This window comes from Oncorhynchus masou, chromosome 23, assembly GCF_036934945.1.
Source record: "Oncorhynchus masou masou isolate Uvic2021 chromosome 23, UVic_Omas_1.1, whole genome shotgun sequence".
Lineage (NCBI taxonomy): Eukaryota > Metazoa > Chordata > Actinopteri > Salmoniformes > Salmonidae > Oncorhynchus > Oncorhynchus masou.
The window spans coordinates 43383645-43408507 of record NC_088234.1 but is presented as its reverse complement, the minus strand read 5'-3'; the positions used below and the strand labels follow the sequence as shown (position 1 = coordinate 43408507).

Below are 24863 nucleotides of genomic sequence, written 5' to 3'. Positions count from 1 at the left end.
TGCTCCTGTCTGTTCTTGCTCCGGTTTTCTAGTCCTTCCTGGTTTTGACCATTCTGCCTGCTCTGAGTCTGGAGTGTGACTGTTTGAGGTTGTGAACAGGTGTATTTTATACTGATAACAGGTGCCATTAATACAGGTAACGAGTGGAGGACAGGGGAGCCTCTTCAAGAAGAAGTTACAGGTCTGTGAGAGACAGAAATCCTGCTTGTTTGTAGGTGACCAAATACTTATTTTCCACCATAATTTGCAAATAAATTCATTAAAAATCATACAATTTTTATAATTTTGTCTGTCATAGTTGAAGTGTACCTATGATGAAAATTACAGGCCTCTCTCATCTTTTTAAGTGGGAGAACTTGAACAATTGGTGGCTGACTAAATACTTTTTTGCCCCACTGTAAGAGCTGCCTGTATTGTGGGACTACTGGTCATTTCGTCTCCACCTGTCCACTAAAAGACAAGGCTCACCATTAGGAGTGAGTACTCTGGTGGGCCATACAGAGTACTTTTCCTCTCCCCTTACTCGCATCCCTTTTAATGCCATGTTGCTGTGGGGGAAACAGTTGAAATCTCGCCGGGTCCTCATTGACTCTGGGCCCGATGAGAGCTCTATGGATGCTACCCTGACTTCCCAGCTGGATATCCACACTCAGCCCCTCTCCATTCCCATGGATGTTAGAGCACTGGCCGGGCGCTCTATACCACCCTTATCAATCTATGTGTCAGGGAACCACAGCGAGACGATCCAGTTCCTGCTCATTAAGCCTCCTCAGGTTCCAGTGGTATTGGGATTCTCCTGGCTCCAGCGACACAATCACATCATTGAATGGTCTGGTCTGGTCTGGCATCATGGGCTGGAGCCCGGCCATTTGAAGTCAGCAGCCTGCCCAGGGACGGCCATTGCCTGACCTCAATCCTGCGGAGTACCAGCCTGGGAGGTGTTCCCAGGGCACGACCATATGACTGTCCATCTCTCAGGTACCACTCCACTCGAGCCACTCCAGGGGGCCACGTGTTCTCCAAGCTGGACCTACGGAATGCCTAGCACCTGGCGTGGATACCGGAAGGGGACGAGTGGAAGACGGCCTTCAACACGGCCAGCGGTCACTATGAGTATCTGGTCATGCCATTTTGTCTTACTAACACCCCTGCTGTGTTCCAGGCTCTGGTTAATGATGTTCTCCACGACATGTTGAACCGGTTCATCTTGTCTTCTCCCGTTCCACCCAAGAACACAGGCTCCACGTCTGACAGGTTCTCCAACGCGTCCTGGAGAACCAGCTTTTTGTAAAAGCAGAAAAGTGTGAATTCCATTGCTCCACCATCCCTTTTCGGGGTTACATCATCGCTGCAGGGAGTGTACAGATGGATCCTGGGAAGGTGAGAGTGGTGGTGGAATGGCCCCAGCCTACGCCCAGAGTACAGTTGCAATGCTTCCTGGGGTTTTACAACTTTTATCGCCGCTTTATCCTGGCTTCCCCCTGTCTGCACTCCCCTCCCCCAAGGTATGGTTCACGTGGTCCCCAGCTGCTGACCGGGCGTTCTGGGATCTTAAACATGGCTTCACCACAGCTCCCATCTTGGTACATCCTGACCCGTCCCGCCAGTTCGTGGTGGAGGCCGACGCTTCGGATGTTGGAGTGGGGGCTGTCCTTTCCCAGTGGTCTGCCCTGGAACTCAAGTTACATCCCTGCGCCTTTTCTCCCACCGCCTCAATGCCACGGAGAGTAACTATGATGTGGGGAATCATGAACTTCTTGCAGTGAAGATGGCATTGGAGGAATGGAGGCACTGGCCAGAGGGGGTAGAACATCCATTTATGTGTGGACCGACCACAAGAATCTGGAATATCTCCACACCTCCAAGTGTCTCAATTCCAGGCAAGCTAGGTGGGCCCTACTGTTCACCCGGTCCAACTTCTCCCTCTCATACCAGCCGGGATCCAAGAATGTCAAGCATGATGCATATGCATAGTGACTTTACCCCTACCTACATGTACAAATTACCTCGACTAACCTGTACCCACGCACATTGACTCGGTACCGGTACCACCTGTATATAGCATCGATGTTATTTTATTGTGTTACTTGTTATTACATTTTGTACTTAAGTTTATTTAGTAAATATTCTCTTAACCAACAATACAGTTCAAGAAATTGAGTTAAGGGCTTGTAAGTAAGCATTTCACGGTAAAGTCTATACCTGCTGTTTTCGGTGCATGTGACAAATAAAATCTGATTTGATAAATATTTAATTTGACCAACAAATTCCAAATACAACTTCATAATTACATTATACAATGCTGCCTGCAGCTACAGTCACTGGCTGTGTGGAGAGTAGGCTAATGCACTATGAACCTGTGCTACAAAGTGAGTTACAAAACCTGGCCAGATAACTTCAAGTCATCAGTCTCAAGTCAAAGTCGAGTCCCAAATCATGAGGCTCCAAGTGGGAGTCAAGTTATTTTATTTTCTATCCAGTCCAATCAAGTCATCAAATTTGTCACTGGAGTTAGACTCGAGTCCAAGTCATGTGACTTCGGTCCACACCTCTGCCGTAAATGATGATGCATTGTGGGAAAATTGTTGTATTTCAAATGGTATTGTAATTCCACCCCATCAGAATAAAGTATCATATAGTATCTTGGGAGCACCAAAACCCTTTTGAGCACCAGTGAGTGAATGGTAAGATTGTTGTATTCGGTGCATGTGACAATTTGATTTGATTTGGAATTGTTGTTTCGGGCCTATTAACACATTTTGAAGCGTGCCTTGTAAGAGGCTTTATTTGTTGCACCGGTGAGGTGGAATACTGTAACAATTTAACTCCTATGTGCCCCATCAATTTAAAATGTATAGGGGACAGATTAGATAACTGTGTATGTAGCCAAGTTTTCGCTACTCATTGTGTATAATATGCTGTAATGTTTAAATACTTTATCTAGCTGCCAACCTGCTTGCACCAATCCCTTGCAATTACAGTAAAACACTGAAATACAAGCCCCTCCCCTCGATACATTTCATTCATCCATTCCAATTACGGTAGCATTATTTTAAAAAAGTATAATACAGTACATTTTATGGTATTGTACTGTGTGTCATTACACAGTACTTGCTTCGATACCATCTTTATATTACAGTAGATGTACTGTAATATTAAATACAGAATATTATTTACCACCGAGCTGCCTGTAAACTACTGTCAAATTCAAGGTAACCTCTTTACAGTGTAACTACTGTCAAAATTAGAAATATATAACTATTTCAGCAAGACATTGCATTGTTGATGCAATGGTCGCCTCCGTGCAAGTATACAAGCACAGCCAGCGCAGGCCCATATTTATGGATTAAGGAATTAAAATAATGATTTCTTAAATCTGGTAGTACCAAATACTATAGACAGACAATCAAAATAATCAAAAAAATCCAATCTGTTTGTCATTCAGTTTTCAATTAAAACGGAATGTTTTGTTATGCGATGGCAATGAAAACTGCAGAAAAGTGTTTTGAAAACGGAGTAAAATGTATTGTCGAATAAAATGGACACAGCCAATAAGTTTACGGTTCCTCACAAAATGAAAAAACTATTTCAATTGATGAAAGTATTTTCAAGAAACGTTTTTTTTTTAATTAGAAATGCCCCAAAATGCCTGTAGTTGCAAAATTACGCATAAAAAAGCATATTCACAATATGAAAGTGAAAGTCAGCGGATTTGTCGCAAACCGACCTCATTTGCACATCTGACAAGTCGCTAGGTTTTGCGTTTCCTCGAGGGCAGGAGTTGTTGCGAGTGAGTCGACTACCGGCTATATAAGCGCATACAAGATGCTGCTCATCAGTCACCTATTTAGTTGTTGGTGTGCCTTCTCAAGACTTCGATTCTGCCCCCACACATTCATTTATAAAGTGTCCGTTTATTTGCAGCACTGCTTTTGCCCTTTTGGTTTACCGTTGAGGTTTTCGAGAATGCAGGCTGACTTTGATCATCTTTGAACTCTGAATAACTGTGGATTCGTCGTTTTGGTCCAAAATAGGTTATTTCATACAAAATGCGGATATCAAGATCTGAAGTTCAACCTACTCAATGACAAGTAGTCTATTAAAGATTTCAAGCGATGGCTGTTGATCCAGTCATTTTTTTCAAACGAATGTTTTTTACGCGCGACTCTGAGGATGAGTCCAAATTAAGTTGTGAAAATGAGACATATGGACCACAAAATCTCAGACCCTTTACATAACCCCCAAGTGCAATATTAATATTACTCTAAGGTCGCGTGCAATTATTTGGACATGGACAATGGATACTTTAAGAATTGCAGTAAATGGTGTTTCTTATACCGAGGCATCAGAGATCTACAAACCACATGCTGATCCGTTCACTGGTCCAATAACAAATCTTGCACCTTGGAATTTCGCAGTTTTGGCTACCTTGATGTTTGTTATAACATCTCTGTCTCTCTTTGAAAATTTCACTGTTATGTTGGCCACTTACAAGTTCAAACAACTGAGACAGCCCTTAAATTATATCATAGTTAATTTATCTCTCGCTGACTTCCTTGTGTCACTCACCGGTGGAACCATAAGTTTTCTAACTAACGCCAAAGGGTATTTTTTCCTTGGAAATTGGGCTTGCGTTTTGGAAGGTTTCGCTGTCACCTATTTCGGTAAGTTCAGTATGGTTCATGGTTATGTATCTGAATAAATTGGATGCTGGGGTAATTCCACACTTACTGTAGGTGTCAGTGTTGGAGCTGTTTAGTGTCCAAAATGTTGCAAAAAGAATAACATTTGACTGTTTATTTGTTAGATTGGTTTCTTAGACAGTTTTTTTTAAGACAGACGAAAAGAAGCCATCCATCATTTGTAGTGCATTTCGCAGTTCTTTTAAAGCATTTTGTTGCGGTGAAAAATGTACCTAAAACTGATGGCAAAAGAACAAACAGATCGTGTGACAACATTATCCAATTTAGGAAACACACACATTTTTTTGTTGCACAACATAGCCGTATAGTCAACAGTGAAAACACTTTGTTGCTGGGAAAGTAGGCTACAGTAGTTACAGTAGCTACTCATTACATCAGAAGGCAGTAATCTGTTTAGTATGACGCCTTAATCCGTTTGTTTTTGAGCTGGTTTGTATGTAAGACATGCTGAGAGAGGTGAGGCCCCTGGAGAGAGTATGTCACAAACGCAGTAGTGGGTTATTTCCCTGCTGGTCCGAGTATTTAGACTTCAGAGAACATGCTGCCTGCCCAGTTTCATATGTCTTTGGGGATTAGTGTGTATTAGTTGATCGTGATGGAATAGAATCGAGATAGACTATACACAAGTTGCTGCTCTGATCCAACAGGATAAATAATTGTCAGTCATAGTTAAAAACAATTGTCATCCTCATTGAGAAAATCCCAGCTGGACATTTTTGGGGTCAAAGAAGTAAATGCACAAAGCTGTATGAATTATTAACATAGTTGTATCCAGTTTTCTAATAAAGCAAAGTGATTGTAGATACCTTTGTAGCATTCTCAGACAATTATTTGAACCAAAAGGCAGTAGGGTAATACTTTATAATAAGTATACCTGTGTAATATCACTGTCATTACACTAGTAACAGCATTGCATTAACATTAGCATAGTATTAGTATAGCAATGGAGTTGAGCAGTTTTCATAATTATACAAAAGGAATAGGGGCTGCTCCTTATTTCACGTGTGACCCAAATAGCACTTATTTGGGTCCTTTATATGCTTTTCTACAACAACAATTCTGAGAGACTGTAGTCTTGCTCCAGAGACTGTAGTACATAAGCAAACCTTTGAGAGTGAATTATACTGTAATTAAGTACAGATTTTTCACTCTATGAGGAGGCAGCCTAATGTACCTTTACTGCATCATTAGTCTATTTGAGGTAAGTGTACCTCAATATGTACCTCTTACATGGATTATATATATCCTGCAAATTGCTGTAGCTATACCCTAAGTGCTGTCACATTTGCATAACTCTCGCTGAGAATGTTACTCAAAATCCTATTGTGGTTGGAATCATAATGCTCTGCCTTTTCTCTGACATTGTCACAATGCTTTGTGAATATTATGTACATGCACTCTTTGAAAAAGGAGCTACCTAGAACCATAAAGTGTTCTTCCGCTGTCCCTGTGGTAGAACTGAACCCTTTTGGTTCCAGCTAGAACCTTAACACCGAAGGGTTATTTGAGGGTTCTACCTGGAACGAAAAAGTGCTCTATCTGGAATCAGAAAGGGTTATCCTACAGGAACAGTCTAAAATACTTTTAGGCTTCTAGTTAGCCCCTTTTCTTTAATTTTCCATGCATTTCACCGTTAGCTTCTATATTTCAAAGGGAGCCCACAATCCTGTTTATAAACTTGTACATTTGACTCTATGTTCCACAATAAAACATATTTGAAACAGTATTTACCCTTCATAATACCCTTCTTTCAGGGATTGTGGCTATGTGGTCCCTGGCGGTCCTGTCCTTCGAGCGCTACTTTGTGATCTGCCGGCCTCTGGGGAATGTCCGTCTGAGGGGGAAGCATGCAGCGCTGGGCCTGCTGTTCGTCTGGACCTTCTCCTTCATCTGGACTATCCCTCCTGTGTTTGGCTGGTGCAGCTACACCGTCAGTAAGATCGGCACCACCTGCGAGCCCAATTGGTGAGAGGCAACAGAGAGAGCAGAGGGCACACATCCTATAGTAAACATACTGTGGATGTACAGCAACATCAACCTCCTGTTTGTATCATACACGCACTTAGGTACACACGGGTCATTCTTGAATAGCATTGGGATTTTCGAATTGCAGTGGCATTTGGGCATGGCAAAAATGGTTGTGTGAACTACAGATATCCCCTTTAAAGGAATAGTTAACATTGTCATAATATGACTGGGCCATGTAGAAAATGGTGGAAATGTAATTCAAATGTTTATGATCTACGTTCCTCTGACCTCAGGTATTCCAACAACATTTGGAATCACACCTACATCATCACCTTCTTTGTGACCTGCTTCATAATGCCCTTGGGGGTGATCATCTACTGCTATGGGAAGCTCCTACAGAAGCTGAGGAAGGTCAGTTTCCATGTATAGAATACTGGCACTTACTGGGAGAGGATGCAACTGAACCAAAGTAGTCCTTGGTTGACTAGCAAGCACATGCTTGGGAATATTTTTTTTGTAATTGTCTTGTCATTATGTCCTTTAAATAAACTTACATAACAGACTATATAGCTCAATAACCTAAGCTGTTTGTTGTCACGTCACTCCTCAGGTGTCCCATGGCAGGCTGGGTAATGCCAAGAAACCGGAGCGCCAGGTGAGCCGCATGGTGGTGGTGATGATCGTCGCTTACCTGGTGGGCTGGACACCCTACGCAGCCTTCTCCATCATTGTCACAGCCTGTCCCACCATCTACCTGGACCCCAGACTGGCTGCCGCGCCCGCTTTCTTCTCCAAGACGGCCGCAGTCTACAACCCAGTCATCTACGTCTTCATGAACAAACAGGTATCTCCCTCTTTCCCCCCGCGAACGCATGGCTACTTATGACATTCTCAGAGTTGTTAATTACATTGAAGGCTTACACCGTAGGGAACTGTGATATTGCTGTTATTATTGTTGTCCAAGGTTTTAGACAACCGTTCCCAGGTGTAATGTGAATGCGGCCAGGATACAATCAGATCAACAGTAACATAGTTTGTGATGGCTTTTGTTTCGGTGATGTCGGAGGTGTAACTGTGTTAGAGCTGTCATATCCACAAGCTGCTCCTGGCATTACCTATCGTGGACATGCCATTGGATGCACTGAATTGCATTAGTAGAAATCCCATGCAGCTACATTACAAAATTTGAAGACTGGAATGTGTGATATAATTTACACCTCGGCCAGGCTTCTATAAATCCCTGTTATTGGTATCGTTATTTCTATGTAGCCTACACTTTCTCATTCTGAACATCTAACACGGGTTGGATTTAAGGACAGGTGTGGTTTCATGACAATTACCACAAGAGCAGCCAATTACGGATTTGACAGCTCTAACGCAATTACACCGCTGACACCGCCTAAACAAAAGCAATGTAAAATGATGCGTTTGTCGGCTAACATGGGTTACTGCTGATCTGATTTAATCCTGGACTGTTGCTTATGAATTCTCTAAATTCTGCAATATGAATGGAAATACAATTTGGCAGTTTTCAGGAGGAAAAATGCCCACCAGTTCTCTGCCAGGTTGTGGCAAGTCTCACTCAACTGACACAGAGCTGAGAGGCATCATCAATTGTTAGTCCTGGGATGAAAGCCTTTGAGGAAAACTCAGCTGACAGTTCTTTGTTTGTTTTTGGGTGTTAGCCTGTCCTTAAATAATGTATGGTGTATGAATAAATGACGTGAAATATAGAATGTAGAACTGTCCATGCTGGCTGGCTGCTTTAAAAATGCATCAGCTCCTCGATCCGCAGGGAGGTACCAGTTTTTTTTGCAATTACCAAAAGATATTCTGCACATTGAGAATGGGAAATGCGTTAAACAATGTATTATTCTTATTATCCTGAGTGGCGCAGCAGTCTAAGGCTCGAGGCGTCGCTACAGACCCTGGTTTGATTCCAGGCTGTATCACAAATGGCCATGATTGGGAGTCCCGTCGAGCGGCGTAAAAATTGGCCCAGCGTCATCTGGTTTAGGGTTTGGCCTGGGTAGTCCGTCATTGTAAATAAGAATTTGTTCTTAACTGACTTGCCTAGTTAAATAAAGGTTAAACAAAAAATATATATATATTATTATCAGGGGTTCTTGATTTCTCTCTGCTCATTTAAAGAGAGATATACAGAGTATTCAGACCCATTGACTTTTTCCACAATTTGTTACACTACAGCCTATTTGTAAAAACAACATTTTACTCATCAATCTACACACAATACACCATAATGTAAAGCCATTTTGTATGCAAATGTATTAAATTAAAAAAACATTTACATAAGTATTCAGTCCCTATACTCAGTACTTTGTTGAAGCACCTTTGGCAGTGATTAGAGCCTTGAGTCTTCTTGGGTATGACGCTACACACTTGGTACACCTGTATTTGGGGAGTTTTTCCCATTCTTCTCTCCAGATCCTCTCAAACTCTGTCAGGTTGGATGGGGAGCGTCGCTGCACAGCTATCTCCAGAGATGTTAAATTGGGTTCAAGTCCAGGCTCTGGCTGGGCCACTCAAGGACATTCAGAAACTGGTCTGAAGCAACTCCTGCGTTGTCTTGGCTGTGTGCTTAGGGTCATTGTCCGGAAACTTTGCCTCAGTCTGTGGTCCTGAGCACTCTGGAGCAGGTTTTCATCAAGGATCTCTCTGTACTTTGCTCCGTTCATCTTTCCCTCGATCCTGACTGGTCTCCCAGTCCCCGCCACTGAAAAACATCCCCAAAGCATGATGCTGCCACCACTATGCTTCACCGTAGGGATTGTGCAAGGTTTCCTCAAGACATGACCCTTTACATTCAGATCAAAGAGTTCAATCTTGGTTTCATCAAACTAGAGAATCTTGTTTCTCATGGTCTGAGAGTCCTTTAGGCTGGCATGTGCCTTTTACTGAGGAGGTGCGTCCGTCTGGTGGAGTGCTGCAGACATGGTTGTCCTTCTGGAAGGTTCTCCCATCTCCACAGAGGAACCCATGCCCTCATATTGCCAACAAGTGCTCAGCATATGTGGGAACTCCTTCAATACTGTTGGAAAATCATTCCAGGTGAAGCTTCCATATGTGTTATTTCATAGTTTGGATGTCTTCAGTATTTTTCTACAATGTAGAAAATAGTACAAATAAAGAAAAACCTTTGGATGAGTAGGTGTTCTAAAACTTTTGACCGGTAGTGTATGTAAATAAGTCATTTCTGTTTTCATTTATTTTTTAAATACATTTGCACAAATTTTAAAAACATTTTTCGCTTTGTCATTATTGCTGTAACGTAAGGAAATTTGGAAAAACTTAAGGTGTCTGAAAACTTTGTAGATTTAGATTTACACAAAGCCACAATGAATTTGGTCAGTGAAAGACATTAAATAACACATTTTTCCTTTTTTTTAACCAAATCTATATTTTTGATATAAATGGATGTTACAAAGCCTCATGCGCGTGCTTTCTCGTTCCCATTGTGGTGATACTGTTGGTTTCTCGGGACTGATGGCTTCTATGACAACCAAAATAAATAGTATTCTCTTTGATATATGGGCATTTATTCTTGTTTTCTGCATGCCCTCATGTTGCCAAAGTAGCCTGAGAATGTCTATCACTGTGGTGGGGTACGTTTTTCAAAACCAAGGACAATCACAAAAATAGTATCTAAAAACTTCAATAACATGCTGTTTACATAACATTTTTGATTTGGTAAAAAAAAAACGGAACATATGTACATACTTGTTTGACTGTCCTGTATAGTATACTGTATTGGTCAGGGAGACTTTGGTCACCCGGTGGGTGCATGAATTCTGCCGGTCCATCTGACTGGCTGCTCCACTTTAGATCTGTCCTGTAAGTAGGTCACTGTATTTATAAAAGAGCAGGGGATGTGAATAAATATAAATAAGGACAGCTAGCAGGCAGATCCTGGCATCAACATACCTCAGATGTAGGACAGTTGGAAAAGTCAACTGACCTTAAGCAATGGGGTCTATGTGGAAGTTACACAATAGTGTCAGAGAGACATAGGAGGCTTCCTACAATGGATGACTTCTGTACAGTAAAGCAGAGTTATACCATAGACAGGTTCAAAGTATATCATACACAGGTCACAGCAAGGTCAAGGGGGAACGTTCTACCATTATCCTTTGATATTTCTTAAAAGAACGAGCTTTGATCTTACAAGGTCAGTCCCTCAAAATACAAATGAGGAACCACAGTCCCCAAAGATCACAGTTGTCAGGCAGAAGTTTTTAATTAATAATTGAGCAAATTAAGTCTTGTCTGTGGCTGTGTGATGAAAGGTTGGCATGCCATAGTCTCTCTCTTGTGCCATATCAAATCAAATCACATTTTTATTTGTCACGTGCCAAATACAACAGGTGTAGAAATGCTTATGTACAAGCCCTTAACCAACAATGCAGTTAGGAAAAATAAGTGTTAAGTTAAAAATAGAGAAGTAAAAAAAATAATAATTAAAATAACAGTAGCGAGGCTATGTACAGGGATTACCTTTACAGAGTCAATGTGCGGGGGCACAGGGTAGTCGAGGTAATTGAGGTAATATGTACATGTAGGTAGAGTTAAAGTGACTATGCATAGATAGCAAACAGGAACTAAAAGAGGGGGGGTGGACATTGCAAATAGTCTGGCCAGCCATTTGACTAGCTGTTATGGAGTCTTATGGCTTGGGGGTAGAAGCTTTCGGTGCGGTAGCAGAGAGAACAGTCTATGACTTTGGTGGCTAGAGTCTTTGACAATTTTTAGGGCCTTCCTCTGACACCGACTGGTATAGAGGTCCTGGATGGCATGGAGCTTGGCCCCAGTGATGTACTGGGTCGTATGCATTACCCTCTGTAGTGCCTTGCGGTCGGAGACTGAGCAGTTGCCATACCAGGTAGTGATGCAACCAGTCAGGATGCTTTCGATGGTGCAGCTGTAGAACTTTTTGAGAATCTGAGGACCCATGCTAAATCTTTTAAGTCTTCTGAGGGGGAGTAGGTTTTATCATGCCCTCTTCATGACAGTCTTGGTGTGCTTGGACCATGTCAGTTTATTGGTTATGGGGACACCAAGGAACTTGAAGCTCTCAACCTGCTCCACTACAGCCCCGTCGATGAGAATGAGGGCTTGCTCGGTCCTCCTTTTCCTGTAGTCCACAATCAGCACCACACGGCCTCTGACCTCCTCCCTATAGGCTGTCTCATCATTGTCTGTGATCAGGACTGCCACTGTTGTGTCATCGGATAACTTCATGATAGTGTTGGAGTCATGCCTGGCCATGCAGTCGTGAGTAAACCGGGAGTACAGGAGGGGACTGAGTACTCCTGAGGGGCCCCCGTGTTGAGGATCAGCATGGCGGATGGGTTGTTACCTACCCTTACCACCTGGGGGCGGCCCATCAGCAAGTCCAGGATCCAGTTGCAGAGAGAGGTGTTTAGTCCCAGGGTCCTTAGCTTAGTGATGAGCTTAGAGAGCACTATGGGGTTGAACGCTGATCTGGAGTCAATGAATAGCATTCTCACATAGGTGTTCCTTTTGTCCGGGTGGGAAAGGGCAGTGTGGAGTGCAATAGAGATTGCAACATTTGTGGATCTGTTGGGGCAGTATGCAAATTGGAGTGGGTCTAGGGTTTCTGGGATAATGGTGTTGTTGTGAGCCATGACCAGCCTTTCAAAGCACTTCATAGCTACAGATGTGAGTGCTATGGGTTGTAAGTCATTTAGGCAGGTTACCTTGGTGTTCTTGGGCACAGGGACTATGGTGGTCTGCTTGAAACATATTGGTATTACAAACTCAGTTAAGGAGAGGTTGAAAATGTCAGTGAAGACACTTGCCAGTTGGTCAGCACATGCTCAGAGTACAAGTCCTGGTGATCCGCCTGGCCCTACAGCCTTGTGAATGTTGACCTGTTTAAAGGTCTTACTCACATGGGCTACGGAGAGTGTGATCACACAGTCATCTGGAACAGCTGTTGCTCTCATGCATGCTTCAGTGTTGCTTGCCTCAAAGCGAGCTTAGAAGTAATTTAGCTCATCTGGTAGGCTCATATTATTGGGAAGCTCACGGCTGTCCTTCCCTTAGTAGTCTGTAATAGTTTGCAAGCCCTGCTACATCCGACGAGTGTCGGAGCCGGTGTAGTATGATTCAATATTAGTCCTGTATTGACACTTTACCTGTTTGATGGTTCGTCAGAGGGCATAGCAGGATTTCCTATAAATCCTGCTCCTTGAAAGCGGCACCTCTACCCTTTAGTTCAGTGCGGATCTTGCCTGTAATCCATGGCTTCTGGTTGGGGTATGAATGTACAATCACTGTGGGGATGACGTCATTGATGCACTTATTTATGACTGATGCTGTGTACTTCTCAATGCCATCGGAAGAATCCCAGAACATGTTCCAGTCTGTACAGGCAAAACAGTCTTGTAGCTTAGCATCTGCGTAATCTGACCAGTTCTTTATTGACCGAGTCACTGGTACTTCCAACTTTAGTTTTTGCTTGTAAGCAGGAATGTGGAGGATAGAATTATGGTCAGATTTGTCAAATGGAGGGCGAAGGACAGCCTTGTATGTGTCTCTGTGTGTGGAGTAAAGGTGGTCTAGAGTTTTTTGTTCCCCTCTGGTTGCACATTTAACATGCTGTTAGAAATGAGGTAAAACGGATTTAAGTTTCCCTGCATTGAAATCCCCGGACACTAGGAGCGCCACCTCTGGATGAGTGTTTTCATCAAATCAAATGTATTTATATAGCCCTTCTTACATCAGCTGATATCTCAAAGTGCTGTTCAGAAACCCAGCCTAAAACCACAAACAGCAAGCAATGCAGGTGTAGAAGCACGGTGGCTAGGAAAAACTCCCTAGAAAGGCCAAAACTTAGGAAGAAACCTAGAGAGGAACCTGGCTATGAGGGGTGGCCAGTCCTCTTCTGGCTGTGCCGGGTGGAGATAACAGAACATGGCCAAGATGTTCAAATGTTCATAAATGACCAGCATGGTCAAATAATAATAATCACAGTAGTTGTCGAGGGTGCAACAGGTCAGCACCTCAGGAGTAAATGTCAGTTGGCTTTTCATAGACGATCATTAAGTTGTATTTCTACCGCCCTTGCTGTCTCTAGAGAGTTGAAAACAGCAGGTCTGGGACAGGTAGCACGTCCAGTGAACAAGTCAGGGTTCCACAGCCGCAGGCAGAACAGTTGAAACTGGAGCAGCGGCACAACCCAAGGGGTGGGGTGGGGTGGGGTGGGGGGTAGCTGCTTGTGTGCAGTGAATGTTTGCTTCATGTTTGCTTATGGCCGTATACAGCTCATTTAGTGCGGCTATGGGCCAGCATTGGTTTGTGGTTGTAAATAGACAGCTAGGAAGAATATAGATAAACTCTCCTGATAAATAGTGGGGTAATAGCTTATCTTGAGATACTCTACCTCAGACGAGCAAAACCTCAAGACTTCCTTACTATTCGATTTCGTGCCCCTTGTCTTACCGGAGGCGGCTGTTCTATCTTGCCGATGCAGCGTAAAACCCACCAGCTGTATGTTATTCATGTTGTCGTTCAGCCACGACTCGGTGAAACATAAGATATTACAGTATTTCATTGTTGAACATATTTGATCGTAGTTCTATTTTGTTATCCAATTATTGTACGTTGGCTAATAGGACTGATGGTAAAGGCAGATTACTCCTCGCCGACGGATCCTTACAAGGCACCCCGACCTACCTCCCCGATATCTCGGTCTCTTTCTCCTTCATATGATGGGGATGAGGGCCTTGTTGGGTGTCTGAAGTAAATCCTTTGTGTCCGACTCTTAAAAAAAATAAATAAATAAATAAATCTTCCAGTACGAGGTGAGTAATCGCTGTCCTGATATGTAGAAGCTCTTTTCGGTCATAAGAAATGGTGGCAGAAACATTATATACAAAATAAGTTATATGGCATTTTGGGACTGTAATCTGCCCAGTCCTACAGTATATAATATATAATATATCCCATTTAGCAGACGCTTTTGTCCAAAGCGACTTACAAGTCGGCTGGGGCCACTACTTTTACATATGGGTGGCCCCAGCGGGAATCGAACCCACGACGCTTGGCGTTGCAAGCGCCATGCTCTACCGACTGAGCCACACAGGACTCAGAGGGGCACGTACACATGTTTTAAGCATTGTGAAGCCTGAAGAGAATTAACATTTGGGAAATACTTGATTGACAGGCTTGCTACTTTAGTGCATTATCAAGGAGCATCCCATCCCTTCCTCCTCTCTCCCTTTCTAAGCTGATTGGGGTGTGCTTTGTTCAGCCCTGGCTCTGCGAGTTTGGAGGTGTACTTCTGACTGTTACATGAAGACCCATGAGCCTTGTTGTGAAGGCTATTAGAGTAGGTTAGAGAGAAAGAGAAAGTTACTACAGAGAGACATATAGATCTTTTTTCGGTCCCAGCACAAAATTCACTGTACACAAGCAGCTACTGCACTGAGAAAGGGATCGTTGCAGAGGAATGCTTGACTCAGTACACTCTGCTAGCATTACATCATGTGTACTCATGTCCCTGGCCATACAGTGGCTTGCGAAAATATTCACACCTCTTGGCATTTTTCCTATTTTGTTGCCTTACAACCTGGAATAAAAATGTTTTTGGGGGAGTTTTGTATCATTTGATTTACACAACATGCCTACCACTTTGAAGAAGCAAAATATTATTTTTGGAACATTGAAAAAAAAATGAATTCACCATTATTATTTAAGTTTATTCATTATTATTGCAAGTCTCTTGTGGTATGCTTCTATAAAGCTTGGCATATCTAGCCACTGGGATTCTTGCACATTCTTCAAGGCAAAACTGCTCCACATCCTTCAAGTTGGATGGGTTCCTCTGGTGTACAGCAATCTTTAAGTCATACCACATATTCTCAATTGGATTCAGTTCTGGGCTTTGATAGGCCATTCCAAGACATTTAAATGTTTCCCCTTAAACCACTCAAGTGTTGTTTTAGCAGTATGCTTAGGGTTATTGTCTTGTTGGAAGGGGAACCTCCATCCCAGTCTCAAATCTCTGGAAGACTGAAACAGGTTTCATGGTGTTCTCAGGGTGATGAGAGGTGTTGGGTTTGCGCCAGACATAGCGTTTTATTTGATGGCCGAAAATCTCAATTTTAGTCTCATCTGACCAGAATACCTTCTTCCATATGTTTGGGGAGTCTCCCACATACCTTTTGGTGAACACCAAACATGTTTGCTTATTGGTTTCTGTAAGCAATGGCATTTTCTGGCCACTCTTCCTTAAAGCCCAGCTCTGTGAAGTGTACGGCTTAAAATGGTCCTATGGACAGATACTCCAATCTCCGCTGTGGAGCTTTGCAGCTCCTTCAGGGTTATCTTTTGTCTCTTTGTTGCCTCTCTGATTAATGCCCTCCTTGCCTGGTCTGTGAGTTTTGGTGGGCGGCCCTCTCTTGGCAGGTTTGTTGTGGTGCCATATTCTTTCCATTTTTTAATAATGGATTTAATGGTGCTCCGTGGGATGTTCAAAGTCTCTGATATTTTTTTCATAACCCAACCCCGATCTGTACTTCTCCACAACTTTGTCCCTGACCTGTTTGGAGAGCTCCTTGGTCTTCATGATGCTGCTTGCATGGTGGTGCCCTTTGCTTAGTGGTGTTGCTGACTCTGGAGCCTTTCAGAACAGGTGTATATATACTGAGATCATGTGACAGATCATGTGACACTTAGATTGCACACAGTTGGACTTAATTTAACTAATTATGTGACTTCTGAAGGTAATTGGTTGCACCAGATCTTATTTATGGGCTTTCATAGCAAAGGGGGTGATTACATATGCACGCACCACTTTTCCGTTTTACATTTTTTGAAACAAGTTATTTTTTTCATTTCACTTCACCAATTTGGACTATTTTGTGTATGTCCATTATATGAAATCCAAATAATAATTACAGGTTGTAAAGCAACAAAATAGGAAACAACACCAAGGGGGATGAATACTTTTGCATGGCACTGTATTTGGCAAGATGAAAAACAATTTTTTAGGAGAATGCCAGTACATCCTGCTCTGTACCATAATAATACTAAATGGCATATTATTACGAGTATTAGTAATAATAATAATATATGCCATTTACCAGAAGCTTTTATTCAAAACAAGAGTCATCATGCATACATTTTACATGGGTGGTCCGAAGAATTGAACCCACTATTCTGATATTGCAAGTGCCATGCTCTACCAACTGAGCTATACAGAAACACTGTACCACTCAACAAAGCTCGCCTGACACACAATCCTGCTGTCTATGTCCAGTGCACAGAAATATGGGAATTGAAATGTGTTCTCCATTTAGCTGAGTGGTGTGAAATGTTATGATGTTTGCCTTCTTCATTTTGGAAAACCATCTAGCCTCCAGAATAGCCTTTCAATGGGACAGAAAAGGTGTTGTTGACATTATTTTGCTCAAGCCATTCATAGTTCCATTAAGTTGACACATTTATGACCTTATGCTTGGTATGACACATACTGTGCCATAGTTGCTTTCTTGTTGGTCTATTTTGGAACATCAAGCGAACACATTTTCTCAAACAAACACTCAAATGTATTCTCTGCTAAAGCCTTAAAGATTTCAAGGTCAGTGGACAAAACACTGCGAATCTAAAGTGTACATCCATTTGAGAATAGGCCAGGATTCAAATCGATCATGGGTTGTAGTCAATGCAACTTTTAATGGCAAAGTTCCCACGTTCGCAGAGATTGCTTTCACTGCAAAAGCAGCATCCCACTGGGCAAAAACTGGTTGAATCAATGATGTGATGACGTTGAACCAACATTTGCTGGGGGGCGATGCATTGAGGGTTTTCCTGGAATCTGCTTTTGGGACAGAAAAAGCTTGCAAAAAAAAGGTCAGTCAAGTAACAGTTTTATCTGCAAGGTAATGTGGAAACAAGTAATGATTCAGAGCTTTTTAGAGTTTTTTTCTCCCACCCTTTTAGACAAAAAAGGCATGCCATTGATGTGTTTTCTTCAGCAGGAGGATGGTGGTCAGTACTCCATCCTATCTGTCTTTTAAACAAATATCAAAAAACCAATGGCAGTGTTGCAATATGTGCTGAACATCTCTTGATAAGTATGATGCATATCTCCTACCTGCACAGCCATGTAACTGTCTACCGCTTATCTGCTTCTTTTTATGAGGAGCTACAGTATCCTGCCAGTTCAGATATCACACTGCAAGGCAATAAGTGACTATCACCTTATCACCTGGGTACTGTTCATAAGGCACCAATCAGAAGCCTACATGTTAAGAAACAATGAAGGTACTTTAAGAACTTGTCCAAAAATAACATTTATTTCATTCCCGTTTAAAAATGTTTTATCCCCCTTCTTACTGAAGGAACACTGGCTTTCTGACATTTTCTTTTCGATTGGCTGTTCTAATAATGCCCTTTGAACTTTGTCCAGTTCAGGAAGTGTCTGATCCAGCTCTTTACCGGCAAGCCTGCGCCAGAGAACATGAACGCAACATCGCAGCGACCGGGAATGACGGGGGAGAGCTGCACGGGGGGCGAGATGTCAGCCATCGCCGCCCGCATCCCGGTCTGCGGCAATGCTCAGCCTAAGAATGAGGAGGAGTCCCCGAGCGAGTGCAGCACCGTCGCCCAGCTACCGATCCCAGAGAACAAAGTCTGTCCCATGTAGGCCAACAGAAGACCCCCCCCCTCCACCTCCAGTCCTCACTGCCTTTCCATCCTCCCTTTCCATTCTTATACAGATGCATCTTCTCTTACTCACAAACTTCTTGTGATAATTGTTAGTTTAAAGATGCCAGCTGTAACCACAAAATGTTCTCTGGTTAACTTTGTATGTATTAGTAAAAATAGAGGAAACTTATCCGAAACCGGAGCACAAAAGAGGGACATAATACTTTAATGTATGGCAAGCAGACAGACTACCCTGACTGCCTCTCTCTGCTTGCGCAGGGTTAGGCCTGATTGATGTCTAGGTAGGAGACCAGATGCTGTTGGAAGTGGTGTTAGAGGGCCAGTGAGAGGCATTCTTCCCGCCTCAATTACCTTAGGCTGTGATGGGGACACTGCCACCCAAAGGGTGCCCTTAAACCAAGGTCCTGACTCTTATACAATCATAGCCACCTAATCCTCCCGTTAGCCCTCTCTCCACTACAATACAAGATTCTTCCAGCTCGAAAACCGCTAATTCTTTAAGTCCCCTCCATCATTACTTGTCATTATTATGACAAGAACATTAAATGTTTGTTGACAGTGATTAAATATTAACAATTCAGCAAGCTAGAAATTGCGGCTGTAAATGTCCTATTTGCTTGTCGGATTCCCTCCCACTTTACTCAAGTCGTGAGTTATTTTTGTTCTGGTAGGCCTAATTGTCATCAGCTACCTAACAGTTTGTTGTATTAGAGGGGGCCCGTACACACTCAGCTTGTACAACTGATGTAGTCTTTGTTGTATCACAAATGCTGTGCCAAATGCGCTGCACATCAGTTGTACAACTTGAGCGTGCACCACCTGCATTATCACGGTTGTCAGAGGGGGCAGGTGTCGAGTCCTACTCTTACCCAGAAAAGCCAGACTTAGAAGATGAGAGCTGGCTACCGTCAGAATGCTTTAATCTGTAGCTCTTCTCCCCTTTGAAGCGCCTGTGATGGCGACTGCTGAGAGGATATTGCTTTCTATGTTTCTGTACATTTTTCTTTCTCTTCTTGAGCAGATTCGATGGCGAAGTTTCCATTCAAAACAAAGACAGTCAGCTTGGTGCAGCTGGCCCCCTGCTGGCTCTGCTGGGACACTGAGGGACTGTATATTTATGATGAGTCCACAAAACAATCCTTTCTTTCTTCAACACACTGTGACTGTACATTGTATGTCGAGAAATAATGTATATGGGACTCTGTGAAGGGGTCCAGTGAATCCGAGTAGCTCTGCTCATCATTAGCGCCGATAAATACCATAGCAATGTACACAAAAGCATTGTACAATGAGGATCATGGGTCTACAGTCAGCAATATTGTAGCACAAGATACTGTAACACTTGACTTCAGAACTGGTTACAGTAGATGTAGTAATATGTTTCAGGGTTATTCAAACTTATGTAAATGTATCTTGACAATGTCTCTTGTTCACCATTCTGTGCAGCACCATCATTGAATAAGTTGAACAGTAATAATAATAATATCCATAATAATATGTGATAATATCCATTTGCCGGGTACAGCACAGACCCTGATCATATTGCATGAGTCAGTCTCAAAAAATACATACATGTACAAATTAATCTTGCGTTGCCACACTTCATGGTCTTGTTCACTGGCCCATTGGAACGAATGTAACAAAGCCGGAAAATGAAGGTTTGTATGAATAAGGGTTGAGTCTCCAGAAGGATAGTAAAACCAAAACACACACAAATAAATGCACACACAAAAGCAATATGACAATGTTCTGTTTTTTCCAGGATACATGAGCAGGTAGTAGGGGTGGTAACTCGCCTTCGAGAATACAGGATAGAGGAACATTTTTAAGAACACATCAGAGATTTGGACAGGAATCAGACTGATATACCAGTTGAGGAAGCAGTCCAGATGTGGACGAATAAGTATAATTTATATATTTTTCTCATTTTTGCCTGGACTATCATGCACCTCCGACAGTGTTTGTTGTATTGTACTTACAGTGGCACGTTGAGAATTGTTCTGCTGTGTTTTTAGTGTAACTATTTCGTCATGAGTTGCAGGTCATGCATGCTAGTTGTTAGAAAAACTCATGTCTGTACTGGATTAAAATATATTTTTTAAAAGCAATTATTGGTGGTGATGATGTCTGTGTCTCTGAATCATGACGTACAAAACCATTGGAGAACAGGGCAAACTCAGCAAGCATTAGCATCTGTGAGATGACATAACGTGGTACGTCCACAGGCTATACAAGGAAAACGGTTGATTATGAAGATGATATATTTTTAAAAGGAGTTTTCTGGGTTTCTGAATCAACGTGAACCATACCATTGTAAAGGAGGAGATACACAGAAAGCATGTATAACATAGCACATCCACAGACACATCCACAGACATTACATTAGATAAGTCTTAATCCCGTCTCAATTTTTAATTCTCAGAGAAACGCAGTTCCACATTGTCTATTCTTTTCTATTCTTTCTTTTCCATACACTATCACAATCAATTTTCAATCTGTGTTTGTGTTGATATATACATTTCTCCATGCATGTATCAGTGAGCCAATCCCATCCTTATTAGCCCAGGTTGCATTGAACCAGATATTATGGAAAGTATGGGATGTCACAATGTCCCATTACCTCCTTCATTATGACTATATTACAGAGCGTGTCCCCTGCATCATATTGTATTTATGCTTTAACTTAACAGTGGACTATTGCTGTGGATTAAATTGGCCTGTATAGCCATCAGGGACACCTGGGTCCCTTGACCTTGATGAATTTGATTCACTAAAAGGGTAGAGAGACAATGAGAGAGAGACAGAGAGAGTGAGAGGCCTCCCTCCTCTCCCCCCCCTTCACTCCTGCACCATGTCTCCCTCTCAGCTCTTACCTCTCATAAGTTTCTGTGAACCAGAGGAGAGGGGAGCCTGACTGCCGTGGTCAACATGTCACTTTCAATCTGCCAATTGTTCAACGGGACTTGGTCTATCTTTCACCTCCCCACTGCTGTTCACCAGAAGCACAGCAACACATGTGGGATCAAATGGAGTGTTAACTCCCCGCAAGAATAACGCAAACAGTATTACAACAACTAGTCCTCAGGCCACAGCTATTATTGATTTAGAATGAGAATGAATGCTAGACTTGTGATCCCTTATTTAGTATTGATTCATTCAACACAACTGCTTGGACAAATGTTGCTTTCAGAAAGACATTTAACATTCGGACAATGTTCTAGGTCAGATGATAGAAGCTGTGTAGTGGGAGGAGGTGACATACACTGACACAGAAGATCAATACGTGATGTTCGAGAAAAATAACAACGTCCATACATATTACATTTTTTATTTCACCTTTATTTAACCAGGTAGGCTAGTTGAGAACAAGTTCTCATTTACAACTGCGACCTGGCCAAGATAAAGCAAAGCAGTGCGACACAAACAATCACACAAAGTTACACATGGGATTAACAAACATACAGTCAATAACACAATTGGCGAAAAAAGCCTATATACAGTGTGTGCAAATGAGGTAAGATAAGGGAGGTAAGGCAATAAATAGGCCATAGTGGTGAAATAATTACAATTTAGCAATTAATCACTGGAGTGATACAGTAGATGTGCAGAAGATGAATGTGCAAGTAGAGATACTGGGGTGCAAATGAGAAGAAAAAAATATACTGAGGCATGATTGAACACACCATTACATTAGACACCGATTTTGATTCTGTTTCTATTATTATAGTCCCTTACCATTTTGTACTTACACAAATGGGGTTAGCAATAGTTTAAACATGATCCAGACAGACAAGAGGCGGGTTCGTCAACAATGCTGTTGATATCTATGTGTGTTTCTTTTGTCTGCCATGGACATATGCGGTCAATGATGCAGCAAAACAAAACAAGCCCCTTTGTTCGACTCTCATTTAATAATTCACCGATGGATCTTTTTTTAAGTGACCTTCCATAAATAAATCAGAGCAGTCTGCACTCTCATCGAGTCCAAACGCTGACAGGTGCTGTCCATCACCCCCGTCTGGTTGTCGTGTCGAGGTGCGGTAAGGCTGAGGGTGATGGACAAATAGCACTGATGGACCAGCTGAATCTCAGTGTGGACATCAGTCATCTTTTGAAAAAAAAAAACCGCCGATCACACACACACACCATGTAGGCTCCTTACAGAGAATGCAGGCCACCTCTTCCTAATCATGTCCCGACTCTGTCCTTTTGAGATTGTCACAGTTGCTAGATCTATATAGGGTGAGCGGAGAAACTTAGCCTAGAATAAACTAGCCAACAAGCTGTAAGCTCAGAACTTGTTGGTCAGAACACTGTCTGAGTTTTCACTGCGTTAGGTGCTAGCCTGAGACCACCACTGAACCATACTACTAGATTATTCTTGCAAGCTACACGTCTGTCTGTCCTCTGAGCAGCCATGCTCTTTCATAGCTGGCTATAGCCTACTGTATATAGTGACAGCAAAGAGTCAGGGTGAAGACCTGTTGGTGGAGTGTTGTTGGTTAACACCAAACCGGTGCTCCTGGCACCTAGCTACAACCATACCATGTTCAAAGACACATAAATATTTTGTCTTACCTATTCAGCCTCTGAATGGCACACATACACAACCCATGTCTCAATTGTCAAGGCTTTAAAATCATTCTTTAACCTGTCTCCTCCCCTTTATCTAAACTGATTGAAATGGATCTAACAAGTGGCATCTGTATGGGATCATAGCTTTCACCTGGATTCACCTGGCCAGTCTGTTATGGAAAGAGCAGGTGTTCTTAATTTTTTGTGCACACAGTGTATGTTTTCTTAATAAATAACAGTTAAATCAAACAGAACATGTATTATTTGTCATGGTCTTCATATTTTACAATGTTTTTACATGGTGCCAAAGTCAAGGGACTGCATTGTTCCACCACCATTCAAGAATGACCCAGGAGCAATGCTCATTTCCTGTCAGTGTTCCTTTCAATTTGGGTGGTTGTCATGGTAAAAAAAATGTGTCCAGACAGAGGTCACATATGAAGGATTGGGTTTGTATCAGGATACAGATCCACATGTTGAGGTGGTAAAATCATCAGATTCCATATGTTTTTTTTTCTGTTTACTCATTAGGGAAAATATTAGATTGTATACCAGATACGCACATAACTGGCAAAATATCTGAATTGAGCTGCCTATGTAAACACGGCCTCATTTATCAGCCATGTGTACATTTCTTACTAAATTTTGGCGTATTCTAGGATATACATGGCAACAAATCTGACTCACCACCTGGATTCGGTCTTATGTAGCAAAATTCGAAATTGTGTTTTTTTCTACATTGGATAAACGTAGAGGTACAAACTTGTATATCATAATGCATTGTTGAGGAACAATGGGAAAGTTGATAAACTTGTAACACACTTTTGAGAAAATGGCCTTGGAATGTTTTGTTGTCTAGTGAAGAGCTCTTCTTTGTCTACACCCAATCAGCACCGTTCACACCCTCTTAAGCTTTAGCCCCACCCATCTTGTTTCACCCTCGGAGCGTTGAGCTCTGGCCGATGAGTTGTTTACCCATGGATAACACGAAAACAGTGTAACCAACTCTGCTGGAAACAATTTCATTGCACTTCTTTGCAGACGTTTACTGACACTGGCCATATTCAACTCATGATGTACACTTTAGCTTAAGACATGTAGCTAGCTTAGTAAACAATGAACCTAGCTAGGCAAACAACATGTAAGATCACACACAATTGGACAAGATGTCAGCTAACGAGCCAGCCAGCTAACATTAGCTAGTTAAACAACAATGAACATAGTGGCAAATCATGTCGTTACTACACTGTATGAATACGCTGGGAGCTAACCATCCAGGTTCAATGTTAGCTAGCTAACATCAGGCTATAACTAGGGAAGCAAACAGTTGTAGGATACGACTAACACTGTCAGCAAGGAAGCCAGCCAGCTAACATTAGCTAGTAAAACAACAATGAACATTGTGCCAAATCTTGTCGTTACTACACTGCATGAAAATACTGGGAGCTGACCATCCAGGTTCTCTAGGGAAACCTGTTTCAGTCTTCCAGAGATTTGAGACTGGGATGGAAGTTCACCTTCCAGCAGGGCAATAACCCTAAGCATACTGCCAAAGCAACACTCGAGTGGTTTATGGGGAAACATTTAAATGTCTTGGAATGGCCTAGTCAAAGCCCAGAACTCAATCCAATTGAGAATCTGTGGTATGACTTAAAGATTGCTGTACACCAGCGGAACCCATCCAACTTGAAGGAGCTGGAGCAGTTTTGCCTTGAAGAATGTACAAGAATCCCAGTGGCTAGATGTGCCAAGCTTATAGAGACATACCCCAAGAGACTTGCAGCTGGAATTGCTGTAATAGGTGGCTCTTCAGAGTATTGAATTTGGGGGGGTGAATAGTTATGTCCGCTCAGATTTTCAGTTTTTTTGTCTTATTTCTTGTTTGTTTCACAATAAAATATA

The 24863-nt window shown here is 42.3% G+C and overlaps 1 protein-coding gene across 1 annotated transcript; it reads left to right on the top strand.

Moving 5' to 3' along the window:
- The first annotated feature begins 4297 nt into the window (after positions 1 to 4297).
- Positions 4298 to 18400, top strand: LOC135510873 (vertebrate ancient opsin). Its single transcript, XM_064932171.1, has 5 exons — positions 4298 to 4664; positions 6458 to 6668; positions 6965 to 7082; positions 7282 to 7515; positions 18127 to 18400. Exons 1-5 carry the CDS (start codon positions 4298 to 4300, stop codon positions 18361 to 18363), a joined length of 1167 nt encoding a protein of 388 aa, XP_064788243.1. The 3' UTR covers positions 18364 to 18400.
- Positions 18401 to 24863: the final 6463 nt, after the last annotated feature.

Coding starts and splice junctions, on each gene's coding strand:
- LOC135510873 (XM_064932171.1), top strand. CDS start 4,298: ATGGATACTTTAAGAATTGCAGTAAATGGTGTTTCTTATACCGAGGCA. Junction 4,665..6,457: donor TTTCGCTGTCACCTATTTCG/GTAAGTTCAGTA, acceptor CCCTTCTTTCAG/GGATTGTGGCTATGTGGTCC. Junction 7,083..7,281: donor TCCTACAGAAGCTGAGGAAG/GTCAGTTTCCAT, acceptor GTCACTCCTCAG/GTGTCCCATGGCAGGCTGGG.